Genomic DNA, 16,098 nt, shown 5'->3' with positions numbered 1-16,098 from the left:
TATATATATATATATATATATATATATATATATATATATATATGCACTAATAGTATATATGTATTGAATAATATATTAATAATAATATATTGCGCACGTCCATTGAACCTCCATTAGACATTTTTATAAATGTCTATTAGATGTTATGTGGATCATTGACGAAGATTTCATGGAAGTTCGATGGACGACAAACGGACGTTAGATGGATCATTAATAGAGACTTAATACCCAGACAACACAAAACATTTACAAAATATTTATAAGATTTATTTGATTATTTTATAAATATTTACCATAAATGTTTTTATGACCTTAGATTCAGATGATAAATACTTATCATAAATATTATATAAAAATATTTATTAAAATATATACATTTTTCTCTTTACTTGAATTTTTCTTAAATTTTATTGTTTAACACTCTATTTAATTCAATTTAAGTTATACTTCGAAATTTCGCTAACTATTATAGAGATTCGAACCTGAGATCTCTGGTTCTTGAGTCGCTTTACCTACATCACTTACCTAACTGCATCACTGTCACTTTGACTGAGAGGCGCTTCGTATTGTATACATATGGTATCCATGTACGAAAACAAATAATTTATTTAAAAGAAGAAAGTAGATCCTTTTAAATGTAAAAAATATGTTTAAAAAGTATGTAAAAAGTATATTTAAAAAAATATCTACTTATGTGTGTCTTAAAAGTAAGTAAAATACAAATAAATCATTCTGTAAATTTAAATAAATTGTTTTCTGGTATATAATAAAAAAATTTTAATTTAAAACACGAAAAATATACTTTTAATATTAGAAAATAATTTCTAATATGTAATTAATATTATAATTATTAATATTTATAATAATTAGTAATTTATATTTATAAAATAGTAATATTAGATTTATAAAATAATTTACTTATATTTCATTTACTTTTAAAACAAGCAAATATTTATTTAAATACAGTTTTTACATTAAAAAAAACCAATTTTTTTTCTTCTAAGGAAATTATTTGCTTATTTTTATATATAGATATTTTTAATTTAAAAAATCATTTTTTTCTAGAACTTCATAATTGTACAATTTATTTTACAAACTTAAAAAATATTACTTTATATTTATTACATTTTTTCTAAAATCTAACAAATATTTTCTTGAGTTGAGAAATTATATTTAACAAAATATATTTCTTTGATTTAGAGAATTTCTTTCAGTATACATTACTAAAATTTAAATTTTGATTTTCTTATTTCTTTATTAATTTAATAATAATAAATAATTATATTTATTTTTTTATGTATAATAATTATAGAAATATTTACAAAATGTTATTACAAATATTTATTTTTTGTTTACTATAAATATTATATAAAATATTTAGCATATATTTTAATAATATTTTGAATAAAGATTTTGATACTTTTTCCTCTTTATGTATATAAAATATTTATATAATATTTAAAAAAAATAATTCGAGGTAAATATTTATAAATATTTATCACAAATATTGTGTGCTATCTGTGTAGAGTTTCCACTGGACGTTCATAAGACTTCCAATAAACGGCCAATAGACATTGTCGAATATATCGCCACTAGACATCTTCATAGATGTCCATTAGACGTAACTTGGGCCATTAATAGAAGTATCGTGGAGCCTTGGTGGACGAGATAACCATAGAAGGAGAAGAGCGTACTAGGTGGCGGCGGGACGCCGTGCGTTCGAAATATGCGTATCTTTTTCGTTCCAAAGAGAGAAAAATACCGAGAGCGCGGTTTTGCTAGGCCGGGACTCGAACCCAAGTCTTTCGCTTGCCGGGTGACTGCTTTAAACCACTGAGCTATCTGACACTCCACGCTCACGAAACTCTCCTCTCCCTAGATAACGCTCAGGGATGCCGTTCGGAAACGACATCTCTTGCGCGATCCCGAGCGCACGGCGACTACAGAGAGAAACAATGTTACTGCACCAAATGGTACAGCTGTTAACAATAAACCGACATTATATGGATTATTAATAGAGAGTTCATAGAGCCTCGATGTACGACAAACAGACGTGGATCATTGATAGACGATTCATCGTATAGAAGTAGGATGATAGAGATAGGATGAATGTCTAATGGATATATTTGATTTCCACCGTAGAAATAAAGTCCCATAGAGCTCTAGATGTAGGATGGATCTCTAATGGACATCTATTTGCTTTCCATCGTGGAGATAGACGTCCCATGGAGTTTTGGAAGTTTGATGGACATCCACTGGATGTCAATTTCTATGTGGGTATAATTACGACATGCTGGATTTGCATGTTGGTTCTTAGAGAGATATGTACTCTTTGATAGTCTTCAGATAGTTCGCTCATTTACACTCTCGACTATATATATACAGGGTGTTTAATTTTAAACGCCTCAAGCAAAAATCTCGAAAAAGATGTTAGATATAGAAAAATGTTTCAGACAAAAGTTGCATGGTTTGAAGGGAGCCACATGATGAAAATATCGACTTGATCTTGAGTGACCTTTTCAAGATCTGGTCAATGTGATCAATGTTTTCTTAAATGGAACCTCCCATTTTTTATTTCTTTTATATGTCTACTATTGTCTTTGATCAAGCCATTCCCAAAATATGAAATTTCAAAGTTGACCTACCGCCGGTAATCGCATTACCCGATGCACATCGCGGGGAAATTGAATTATCCTACTCTCTTTTGTCTGTTATTAATAAATACTTTGAATTCAATTTCGAGCTACTAGTACGAATTTCTTATCGAAACAGATCGCTAAATATTATTATTCGCCTATTGCACTTTCTCTCACCGATACATCTTATTTTTGCATTTTAGTCATTCCCACAATTGTATTTCTGATTAGTTTTATAATACCCGATTATTTTCAGGAAGAAATTATGGACCTTTGGTTAGAAACAAGTGGTGCTAATTTTCGACAGGCTTCACGTATTTATGCACAGCGACACCCAGGAAAAAGACACACAGATCATAAAACAATTAAACGTTGTGTTCAAAGAGTAAAGGATGGCCATGTAAAATTACGTCGTCGTCGACGTCAAGTTCCATCTCTCCGTGAAATTGATGTGTAAGGAGTTGCTATATTAAATCCTGGTACAAGCCTCAGACAAATTGAACGTCTTAATAATGTAACGTTTATCTGCATCGCGATATTTAAGATACAATAAATTTCATCCATATCGCATCATCCATATCAAGAATTTAATGATAATGACCATCGTTGTAGATTGTGCTTTTTCCAATCGATAAATGAATCAAGATCTCAATTTCTTTTCATACGTAATGTTTCATGTGTAATTTCGGATGAAATTAATTTTAATAACCGAGGCCAATCGTTATAATTACCGTTATTGGTCGAATCAGAATCTCCACTGGCTTAGGCAAATATCGCATCAACATCAATGGTCTTTTAACGTATGCTATAGATTAGTGAATGAACATGTAGTAGGATCACACTTTTTCGACGGCCATTTAACAGTTAACTGTTATAACAACTTTCTTTAAAATGAACTAGTATTTTCGGAGAATGTTGATTTATAAGACAACACTTATGGTTTCAGCAGGATGGCGCACCTGCTCATAGAGCTTGTGTTGTTCGTTGGACGCTGAATAACGTTTTTCGAAACGGCTGGCTTGGCATAGGTGAAACTGTAGAATTTTCACCACGTTCATCAGACTCGACCGCTTTGGATTTTTTTCTATAGGGCTATTTGAAAAATATTATTTACCAATTTGAGCCTACGACACTCGAAGATATGAAATGTCTGAAATGGAAACATATCGAAATATTTCACTAACATTGCAGAGGGTAGAGAACAGATTTCGAAATCGGATGAACTTATGCATTGGCCAAGCATTGAAAAATGAATGGCAAAAATATCGAAAAATAGAAGATGCAGAAAAATGTTTCAGACAAAAATTGCATGGTTTACACATGCAAAAGTTGCAAGGAAGCCACATGATAAAAATATCTAATTGAGTCACTTTTTCAAGGGCAGGTCAATGTGACCGATGTTTTCTTAAATAGAACTTCCCACTTTTTTATTGCATTTTCTTGTAGCTTTTATCGAGACGTTTTCAAAACACAACCTACTTTTGTCTTTTGCCCAAGCCATTTCCAAAATATGAAGCTTCAAAATTGACATACCGTCGGCATTTAAAATGGGACACCCTGTATGTATACATGGTGTTTCCAAAACCATTTAGTATTTATATGGTAGACAGTACGTACCATACTGAGTGCAAAAACCTTAGTGAAAATAAATCGAAAGTTCAACCGTTTTTAAGATATAAATTTTTGTATTTTAGCATCATGAATGACTTACTGGCTTTACAGAAGGTGTTCCACATGTTCTCCTTCCATTTCCATATATGCTTGGCTTCTTCTTTTTACAGAGTCGCAAACTCTCGAAAATTCCAGGTTTCTGCCAAATTATTTCATAAGTACGCTGAATTCGGTTACATAATTCTTTTATTTCATTTGTTGGCGAAGAATACACTATGTTTCGACTTTTTTTTATGGGGATATTTGAAAAGCAAAGTGTATTCTTCATCAATAAATGACATATATTCTGTCAAATAAATACCGGGAATTGTTCATTTCAAAAGCCGGTGTGAAATTTATAAAAATAAATTTTTTACTGTAAGTTGGTACCAGTGTATCTAATTGTAATATAGAGTTTTGACGTCACCTGTCGTCTTCGACTGAAGAAAACATCGAAAAAGTGAAGAAAATACTAATGGAAGGAAACACAATATTATCTGGGCGTCATGAGGCGTTTAAGAAAGAATTTTCGCAGGAAAAGGCCAGATTTGTGGAAGAACAATTTTTGGATTTTGCACCACGATAATACGCCACCCCATACATCGACTCTTGCACACAAATTTCTTACCAAAAATTCAACGAATGTCATCAACAAAGCACCGTATTCGCCAGATTTGGTGTGACTTTTTCCTGTTCCCCAAACATAAACTACCACCTCATGGAAGACGTTTTGAATTCATTAAAACCATGAAACCAAATTCGCAGGAGGAGCTGCAGGCCATACCGGAAAGTGCTGATAAAAAGTATTTCGACGACTGAATTATTCGTTGACATAAGTGTATCGCTTCAAATAGCATCTATTTTGAAGGCGACAAAATAAATTTGGATGATTAAACCAATATTTTGTTTTTCACTGAACAATTCCCGGTATTTATTTGACAGAATGTAGAAAAATTATGTGACCGAATCCAGCATGCTTGTGAAATAATTCGACAGAGACCTGGAATTTTGGACAAAGTTCGTGACTCTGTAAAAACAAGATGCCAAACATGTATGGAAATGGAAGGAGGACTTGTAGAACACCTTGTAAAGCTAGTAAGTCATTTATGATGCTGACATATAAAAATGTTTATATTTCAGAAGCATTTGATCTATATTCACTAAGATTTTTTTACTCAATATGGTGTGTACTATATATAATATACCAGGTGTACAAGTATGAAATGCGGATTTGAGAAAACAGATGGCGTACCAATGCAGTGTGCGGTATAAAGATTTGACATTTATGCCATTTTGTTGTGCCATCAACAAGTGTCAAACACACATGAGTGATAAATTGAAAAAGTGTTTGCATAGTGTTGTGTTGCTGTGTTCAATATGTCGAAATTTATACCAAATAAAGAGCATTCGCGGACAGCATTAATTTTTTGTTTTCATTTAAAGAAAACTGCTGCTGAATCATACCGATTACTTCGAGAAGCTTATGGTGAACATGCTCCATCGCAAGATACGTGTGAACGATGGTTTCGGCGTTTCAAAAGTGGTGATTTCGATGTTGCAAACAAGGAACACGGAAAACCGCCAAAAAGATACGAAGATGTGGAGTTGCAAGCATTGTTGGATGAAGATGATTCACAAACACAAATACAACTCGCAGAGCAATTGAACATTAGCCAACAAGCTGTTTCCAATCGCCTACGAGAGATGGGAAAGATTCAGAAGATCGGCAAATGGGTACCACATGAGTTAAACGAGAGGCAGATAGAAAGGTACAAAAACACATGTGAAATTTTGCTTGAACGATACAAAAGAAAGTCGTTTTTGCATCATATCGTTACTGAGGCTGAAAAGTGGGTTTATTTTGAGAATCCCAAGCGCAAAAAATCATGGGTAAACCCAGGCGCACCATCCACATTGACCGCAAGACCAAATCGCTTTGGCAGGAAGACGATGCTATGTGTTTGGTGGAACCAGAAGAGTGTGGTCTATTATGAGCTGTTAAAGCTTGGTAAAACGGTTAATACCAAACGCTATCAACAACAATTAATCGATTTGAACCGTTCACTGCTTGAAAAACGACCAGAATATCAAAAGAGACAATGCAAGATCATTTTTCTCCATGACAATGCTCCATTACATACGGCAAAACTGGTTCGCGACACGTTGGAAGCACTCAGCTGGAAAGTTCTACCCCATGCGGTTTACTCACCAGACTTGGCTCCTTCCGATTACCACTTATTTGCATCGATGGGTCACGTACTTGCTGAGCAGCGCTTTGGTTCGTACGAAAATGTGAAAAAATGGTTCGATGAATGGTTCGCGGCAAAAGGGGAAGATTTTTACTGGCGTGGTATCTAAAATTGCCCGAAGATGGGAAAAATGTGTAACTAGCAATGGAGCATACTTTGAATAAACCTCTTTTTATCATTCTTCCGAATTTAACGTGTTTTTTTGGAAAAAAAATCCGCATTTCATACTTGTACACCTGGTATATACTGTGTAATTTTTGGAAACTATTTATTATATAAATACGATGGTTTTTGGAAACATCCTGTATATAAGGTGATTCAAAACAATCTTTGAATATTAAAAGTACAAAATCTTGATAAAATTCTAAGATATTTTTCTTTTGGCAAAACTTCGGCAAACGCGTAATTGTTAAGTTATTATAAAAAATAGCCTATTACGGGCCGAGTTTAAAAGGTAGATAGGGGCGGCGCAACTCACTGTGACACGTTGGCACTAATGTTGATTGCCCGCTACAGTCAATACTTCGCCACAATTGCTGCATTGCAATATCCATTGGCAAAATACAATCTCTATTGTACGTAGGAAAGATTATTCTAACTGGCAATGTTGTTACTTGTAATGCTACAATCGCGTGCACACACACGGCAAATACGTCCTGTCTTTTGGTGTTTCCCTTCCGGCCTCTTTTACTCACACAATTGATATCAAAAGAAATAGCAATACCCAACACTGGATTACCGTTAATTTCAATCAATCGCGACCGATGAATTGTTTGGCGACTGCCAACCCGATGAAAAATTTTTTATGCAAAATTTTGTATGAAATTTGTCCATACATAATTATGTATAATTATATATCATCGTATGAAATTATATATAATTATATACAATTATGTATAACAATATGTATAATTACATATAAATTTATGCGTAATTATGTAAAATTATATATGAATTTATATATATAATTATACATAATTATATATAATTATATATATAAGTAGAATGTATGAACATGAATGGACAAATTTGATACATAATAATATATAATTATATATAATTATATATTTATAATTTTATATAATTTTATATAATTAAATATGAAAAATTTTTCATTGGAAAACCTTGGAAAAAAACATAAATAAACACGTATTTCTCCCAGGGATTATCAATCGTCATCAGCAACACAACACACACGTACTTGTTTCACCACAAGAAGCACGATAAGCACAATCACTGATGCACATAGCTTAGCCGATTAGAAGACGATGCAAGGAGAGGAAAACTCCGTTCTCACATCGCAATGTCAACAACGCGCGACTGCAGTGTGCGCGGCCATGTTTACAGAAATGTTCAGCTTAACGGTATAACTGCCCGTACAGCGCACAGCCGACTTTAGCGCGCCTAGTGACAAAGAGAAATGTAGCCATCTCTAGGTTCGCGATGTGTATCTCCTTAGGTCTTTTTTCTGCACTGCTGAACTGGTGCTATAAGTTAGAGTGAGACAAGTATACTTTTTCTCGTTCTAACTTATTACACAAGTTCAACTGTGCAGGAACGAAAAACAAATCTTTTGACAGGTCGACTCCAATTATACTCTGCGCTAACGCTGTATAACGCGGTTGTTTCAAAGGCGAAAGATTATTGTTGCAAACTCGAAAGAGAAGTTCATTAAAATATTTGGTTACCTTGATAAGAGCAGATTTTCTAAGAGTAAATGCTCTAAGTGGCTTCCGTTCATATCAATACAGGCCTGCATGCGTCTCAACAAATTTTGTGGAATCTTCCTTAAATGTTCTTTTTAATTTCCCAAATGGCTTGGTGTAGTTTAAAATTTAATTCTTCCTGGTAGGAATTGGCATCGGTAAACATCAATATTTGGCATCAATGCTAACATCGTCATAGGGAGCGGTGTATTTGGACACAGTACAATTAGACACGTTGCAAAAGGACACGACACTTGATACGGTTCTATTGGACACGGTACGTTTGGACACAGGACTTTTAGGCACAGTTGCTTTTGGACACGAGAGAAAATTCACGACGTTCAGTTACACACCGTTCATTTGAACACCGTTTACTTGGACACATTTCAGTAGGACACCGTTCAATTACCCACCGTTTACTTGGACACAGAAAAATGCGCACTATTCACTTGGACACCGTTCACTTGGGCACCGTTCACTTGGACACCGTTCAGTTGCCTACTGTTCACTTGGACACCGTGCTTAAGTTCACAAAAGACTGCGAGCCCCACCTGCCTCGGTGTGGGGGGTCTGGGGTACGAAGTCCCCTAGTCACATCGCTAGAGACAGACACCTTTTATTAATATTGAACGGTGGGTAATTGAACGGTGTCCAAATGAACGGTGTCCAAGTGAACGGTGTCCAAGTGAATAGTGTCCAAATAAACGGTGTCTAAGTGAACAGTGCGCATCCTTCTGTGTCCAAGTGAACAGTAGGCGATTAAACGGTGTCCAAGTGGATAGGCAAGCAATTCCACGATGTCCAAGTGAACGGTATCCAAATGAACAACACGCATCCTTCTGTGTCCAAGTGAACAGTGAACGATTAAACGGTGGCAAATCAATATAGATCCACACTAGGCGCGGCCACAACAGCGGCGCGCAGTGACCGGCTTTCTCAAAAGAAAAAAAAACGAAAGAAAAAAACGAATGTATATAAAGGCAAACACAACGGGAGATCATCGACTCCGCCGCTTTGGCACTCTCAGCCTTTGTAAGCACAATTGAAGAGCCATCGGCATCCGCTGAGGAAGCGACACGTCGATATCAGGCGCTGAAGAAGCGTCCGCATCGGCATCCGCTGAGGAAGCGGCATCGCGACATCGGGCGCTGAAGAAATGTCCAAATCGACATCGGACGGGTGTATATCAGTTGGACATGGGGCAATTGGACACAGTCCAATCACAAGTCGCTGTTCCAAGGGACCCTACAAATGTCTCTAATCACACGGTGCTGTGATTGGCTGTGTCCAAATGCACCGTGTCCAAGTGCACCGCTCCCACATCGGACAGTGAAGAAGCGTCCGCATCGATATCCGCTGAGGAAGCGGCATCGGGCACTGAAGAAGTGTCCGCATCAAGAGGCAGCTCAGGACGCGAATCTGTCATCCCTAAGAACCAGTTCTCCGGCACGGGGACGCAAGAAACCGGCTCCTAAACGGTGACCATCGGAAAGACTCCGAAATCGACTCGTGGAGCTCTTAGGGGAAGACTTCCCCAAAGTCCCCAAGGTTACGCCTTCAGGAACGCCAGCACCAGGCGACGAACTGCGGCGTTCTCCGCGTCCGAGAACGCCTTCGCTGACGCGGGAACTAACACTCGCCTCTCACCTGGGAGTTACCAGAGTCTCCACCCAGCGCGACGATACGCGCTGCATCCGGAACCAAGAGTACCGGAATACCATAGGTGCTTCGGGCAATCGAGATCTCCGAATAGCTATTGACTCGGCTACCTTTAAATATTCTAAAGGTGGGACGACCGCTGTTCCCACGCTATAGATCCGAAGACGACTACAAGACTACTAAAGGTGTATGAAGGTCACAGGACCAGAGCCCCTGAAACAGAAGGACCTGAGGAAAAAAGAAACCCCGGAAACAGTTAAACGCAGCAGCACAAAGAACAATTAAAAGAATGACACTGACACTACACATACATGTAAATAGGAACACTAAAAAATAAATAATATGTAAGCGTACAAGGAGTTGTTCCATCTACCTCTCCATCCCTGCGAACGAAAGATCATACTTACTAATCCTCCTAAAACAGTGTCTAAGTGAAAAGGCAAGCAATTCCACGGTGTCCAAATGAACAACATGCATCGTTATGTGTCCAAGTGAACAGTGGGCAACTGAACGGTGTCCAAGTGAACGGTGTCAAAGTGAACAGTGTGCATCCTTCTGTGTCCAAGTTAACAGTGTCCAACTGAACGGTGTTTAAATGAACGGTGTGTAACTGAACGTCGTGCATTTTCTTTCGTGTCCAAAAGCAACTGTGCCCAAACGCACGTGTCCAATTGAACTATGTGTCAAGTGTCGTGTCCATTTGCAACATATCCATTTGCAACGTGTCCAATTGCACTGTGTCCAAATGAATACCACACTCGTCACATACTATCGATGTCCAATTAATATCGGTTACCAAACATCGATGTCCTTTTAATATCGTAGATTTTTAAGGCTCAATAGGAGCCAAAAGTTTTATTTAATGGCATTTTCTATTGTATATGCGCTTTCCCATATTATAAAGAAATCAAATTTTTTAAATTTTGGAAACATATTTCCTCATCAAATCTTTTTTGCAGTTTTGCTTACTGTATTCCAAGTATTGCAAGTGTATAGCAATCTGTAGTACAGCACGCGTGAATCTGCATTAACCGACCGATTAATTCAACGCATAGTGGGCTAGGAGACCAGTAAAACTGATCAAAATTAATATCTTTTAAAATATGTGAACATATGCATCGCTCATTCCATTTCTGTTGTCAAAATTTCGAAATTCAAAATGGCGGATTCAATATGGCAAACCAAAATGCAAAAAGTGGCTTTAGATGAAACTCGATACTTATGGTTTTTGGGGTCGCAAATTACAAATCTGAATTCAGAAATTCGAAATTTAGAATGGCGGATTCAATATGGAAACTAATATTTATTATGTCCGGATTGATATGAAACTTGATATTTGAAGGTTTTCGATGTGGCTGATAACGAATTTGACACCAAAAATTTAAAATTCAAAATGACAGATCCAATGTAGTGACCATAAAATAAAAACATGAAGCTTTGTAATTAAAACGCTTGTAGTTTGCCTACATTTTATTTTAAACTTTCGTATAAAAAATTTTGGAAAAAAGGTTTTAAAACTGCATGAAGATTTCGGTATAAAGAGTTTGAGGTCACTGAATCTGAATCTGATATCATATTTTTAAAATTCAAGATAGCGGATGCAATATGGTAGATCGAATGCAAATAGTGACTTCATTTGGATAAAACTCGGTAGTTGGGAGTTCTTCAGATCACTGAATTCGAATTTCAAAATTCAGAAATTCAAAATAATAGATCCAATATGGCGAACAAAAAGAGTCAATCAGTTCAAAAGTTTTAGTTTTGAATACGAATTCGAATGTAGCGACCACGAATATCTATCAATACCAATTTTCACGACGAGCAGAACACTTTTAGCCTTTCTGTTCGCCATTTTGAATTCGACATTTTAAATTTCTAAATTGTATATTTAAATTCAAATTCAGTGACTCCGAAAACTTACCAATATCAAGTTCGACCAATATCGTCACAACGATCAGAGCACTTTTAGCATTTCCATTCGCCATTTTGGATCGGTCATTTTGAATTTCTAAATCCTAAGTTTAGATTCGAACTCAGCAATCCCGAAAACTTACAGGTATGAAATTTCACGACGATGAGAGCACTTTTTGTCTTCAGCCATTTTCTTAGATCTGCTGATTCATTGTGCACAGGCATGAAGCGTGTACGCAGTATGTCGCGAATATCTCCATAAATTATAGATAGTGGCAGCTGAATTTATAGAACACATATAAACCCCACGATACTTCAAATATAAAGATATGCGGCTCAACTTCGCGTAACTTTTGTTGCAAAAAATTGCGGTAAATATTTATAAATGTATGTGTATAATGTTCCGTCATTTTGTCTGTTTTGTATTTTTGCATTCTGCACGTTATTATATAATGCTTTATCTAAGTATAGATGAGAAGCAGTTGCAGATTCTTCATTTACTGTAATACAACAATACTAATAAAATATTGAAAACGTTAAATCACTGGTATGATACATACCAGGTTGACTGATAAGTCCTTAGAATGAAAATAAAAAAAACGTTTTGTTAGCAAAACTCAACTTTATTCTTCAACATAATCTCTTTTTAGCTCAATATACCGAGTCCAACGAATTTCTAGCTTCTTTAAGCCTTCTAAATAATAAGAAGTTTATAAACCGTCAAAATATGCGTTTGTTTCCAATTCAACCTTTTCATTTGAAGCAAATCTCTTTCCCTGGAACCATCTTTTGGGATTTGAAAATAGGTAGAAGTCACACGGAGCCAGATCTAGAGAATACGGTGGATGTGGGAACAACTCATATCTCAATTCGTTCAATTTTGCCATTGCTTTTACCGATTCGTGAGCTGGTGCATTATCTTGATGAAAGAATTTTTTTCTTCGCTAAATGAGGCCGTTTTTTCTTGATTTCATTCAATCTGTCCAACAAACATGCATATTATTCTTCTGTGATTGTTCTTCCTTTTTCAAGATAATCAGTAAAGATTATTCCATATGCATCCCAAAACACAGTGGCCAGAACCTTTCCAGCCGATTGTTGCGTCTTTGGTCGCTTCAGAGCACTTCCACCCTTTGGAACTCATTGTGCCGACTGTTGTTTCGATTCAGGTGTATAATGGATCCCATGTTTCATCAACAGTTATGTAGCGACGCAAAAATTCCTTCGATTTGCGCCTGACATGTTCAAACAATACTGAGAAGTGCGAACTCGTTCACGTTTTTGATCGATTGTTAGCAATCGCGGCACCCATTTTGCAGTTAGCTTTCTCATATCCAAATATTTGTGTAGAATATTGAACACACGTTCAGATGAGATGCCCACAGTCGCAGCTAGTTCACGCAATTTCACTTTAGGGTCATCCAACACGATATCATGGATGTTTTTACTCATTTTTTTACTCATGATATAATTACCTCATTTGGACCAATGCATCGTGCATCCGATGTGCTGGTACGACCACGTTTAAACTCAACAATTCAGTTATATACGATTGCATTCGACAAAGCATACTTCCTCTAAATTTTTTGAAAGTCCTCAATCATTTCTCGCGGTTGCAAGCCTTTCAAATAGAAATATTTAATTACTGCACGAATTTCAGTTTTTTCCATTTTTACAAAATATCAGAGATTATGTGCTTTCGGTAGCTGTCACAAATATACTGATTGTCATAGCTGTCTGCAACTGTGTAGTGAGAAATTTGAAGGTTAGCACTACTGAAAATTCACGGCGTATTTAAGATGGCAACACCACTAATGTGTCATTCTAAAGACATATCAATCAACCTGGTAATATTCAAAGGTAATCCTGGTAATATTTAACTTATTTCCAAATAAAAACAAGTCGATTAAATTCAATTAAACATGAAAAATAGCTAAATTAATATATGTAGACGACGATAAGACTTTCAGGAGAACTCATCTCCGGAATCAACTTTTGGCTACTTTTGAGACCTGCTGGCTTATTGTGCAACGGTCCAATTGCATTGTCCAGTTGCTAAACTGATCCTTGTAAATGGTCGATTCCGTTGAGTTAATCGGTCGGTTAGGTTAACTTACGTTAGTGAAACCGGGCCTATTTCCAAGAACTTGTATCCATGATGCTAGAAATCGGCCCGAGTTCTAGATCCGAGAAAAAACAACCAATCCATTTGCAGCTTTTATGGAAAGGCAATAGTTTTATTGGTTACACGTTTCTCGGATCGAGATCTCGGACTGATTTCTAGTATCATGGACATAAGACTTAACAAAAATAGGATATCGAAGACAACACATCGATAAAATATCGATAAAATATCGATGTAACGTAACTTACAATATCGATGGCAAAACATCGAAATATTAATGAGTTAACATTAATGATTTCTAAACATCGATGATTTTTGCCCATTTCTACTTCCTGGTCTTTGGCGAATTTCTGGTACACCTTTTCCTTGCAATATCCCTAGAAAAAAAAAATCTAATAGATTCAAGTACGGAAATCTTGCGGGCCAACGTATCGGACCATTTCGGCCCATCCATCGTCCAGGAAATTGCCGATTTAAATAATTGGTGATAGTACTGGACCACATAACTCGAGCGTTATGTGGTCCAGTACCGTCCTGTTGGAAAATAAACGTCTGTATCACTGAAAGTGGGACATCTTCTGAAAATTCTGACAGATTTTTTATCAGAAATTCTAAATACAATGTTTCACTTAAGGTGTCGGGAAGGATTGCAGAACCCAGAATTGTATATCTATAATCCCAGCCCAGATATTTATTTTTCAACGAACTTGAAAATTTTTTGTCCGAAAAATACGTGGATTGTCGTCGTTCCACGAACCATAGAAAGAGGAGGACATGTTAGGTGGAAGCGGGACGCTGTGCGTTTGTATTTTCGTTCCAGAGAAAGAAAAATATCGAGAGCGCGGTTTGCTAGGCCGGGACTCGAACCCGGGTCTTTCGCTTGCCGGGCGAATGCTCTAAACCAATGAACTACCTAACGCTCTACGTTCGCGACACTCTTCTCTTTCTAGATAACGCTCAGAGATGCCGTTCGGAAGCGACATCTCTGCCGCAATCCCGAGCGCATGGTGTCTACAGAGAGAAACATTGTCACTATACCAAATGGTACAGCCGTCAGTCTCTCAAAGTCAAAAGTTGCTATCTTTTAAGAACTGCTGTCTATGTATGCCCCACGCTCATGACACTCTTCTCTCCCTACAGACATATTATATGTATTAAAAATTCCTTCTCGTGTAAACAGTGATCCGTTGTGAAATGTTTGGTTGCTTTAATAAGGGCAGATTGATCTCGTTCCTTCAAAAATATAAAACGCTACCAGTTTACGCAGTTTTTGCGCAGTTGTTGCTAACATAACGAGGTCGATGTCTTGTTTTGTTGGAATACAGCTTGACATATCTTCTGGCAGCAGCAGTTACTCGTTTGTGGTACTATCGGAGTATCATCAGCATGTCGTAATACGAGAGTTGCTCCGTAAGTTTTGCGACTTGGCAACACTGGCGTTTCTAGGTAAAATCTAACCTTAGCATCAAAAAGTTTGACAGTTTGGAAGATTTTTTTACTCGAAACGTTTTGTCGTACGGAGGCTACTTGTATTGTTTACAGTGACTTGAAAATTGTGTCTCAGCGAAAAAATGGAATTAACACGAGAACACTTTCGTGCGATGATTTTTTACGACTTTCGACGTGGATTATCGAGACAAGAGTGCATCGATCAACTTGCTTCCACTTTTGGCAATGAAGCACCACACAAGGCCACTATTTGTCGCTGGTTTAATGAATTCAATCGTGTTCGTAGTTCACTCACCGACGAACCTCGCGAAGGTCGTCTAAAATCAGCTGCTGTGCCAGAAAACATCGATGCTGTGCGTGAATTGATAATGCAAGATCGACATGTGACATACCGTGAGATTCAGGCATCCCTGGGTGTTGGTATGAATTGCATACAAACGATATTGCATGAACATTTGGCCGTAAAAAAAATTTGTTCACGTTGGATCCCGCATAATTTGACAATTGCTCAAAAAAAGGATCGTGTAAATTGGTGCAAGAAAATGCTGAAGAAATTCGATCGAGGTGCGTCAAATGCCGTATATAACCTCTACACAGGTGACGAGTCATGTATATGAGTCGGAAACTAAACAGCAGTCGACTGTGTGGGTCTTTCAAAGTGAACCTAACCCAACAAAAGTTGTTCGCGCTCGAAGCACTTCGAAACAAATGGT

The 16,098-nt window shown here is 36.7% G+C and overlaps 1 protein-coding gene across 8 annotated transcripts in view; it reads right to left on the bottom strand.

Moving 5' to 3' along the window:
* The window catches only part of LOC116852385 (protein phosphatase 1L-like), a 291,241-nt gene that overhangs the window by 254,445 nt on the left and 20,698 nt on the right, over positions 1-16,098 (bottom strand). The window contains exon 1 of one of the 8 annotated variants that reach the window (XM_032832672.1): positions 14,185-14,802. The exons of 3 other annotated variants lie outside the window; for them this stretch is intronic. In XM_032832672.1, coding sequence (XP_032688563.1) covers positions 14,185-14,259 — 75 coding nt within the window. In that variant the 5' untranslated portion in view covers positions 14,260-14,802. Of the gene's footprint in view, positions 1-3,595; positions 5,670-14,184; positions 14,803-16,098 lie in introns of those variants that run through there. 4 more of the 8 variants (XM_032832678.1, XM_032832677.1, XM_032832676.1 and 1 more) reach the window with 4 other exon arrangements.

The sequence above is a fragment of the Odontomachus brunneus genome, unplaced genomic scaffold (assembly GCF_010583005.1).
Source record: "Odontomachus brunneus isolate Ranch 3 - 2012 unplaced genomic scaffold, Obru_v1 Obru_scaffold_221, whole genome shotgun sequence".
NCBI classification, from domain to species: Eukaryota; Metazoa; Arthropoda; class Insecta; order Hymenoptera; family Formicidae; genus Odontomachus; species Odontomachus brunneus.
Note: the sequence above shows the minus strand (reverse complement) of the source record. Positions and strands in the feature narration are given on the sequence as shown.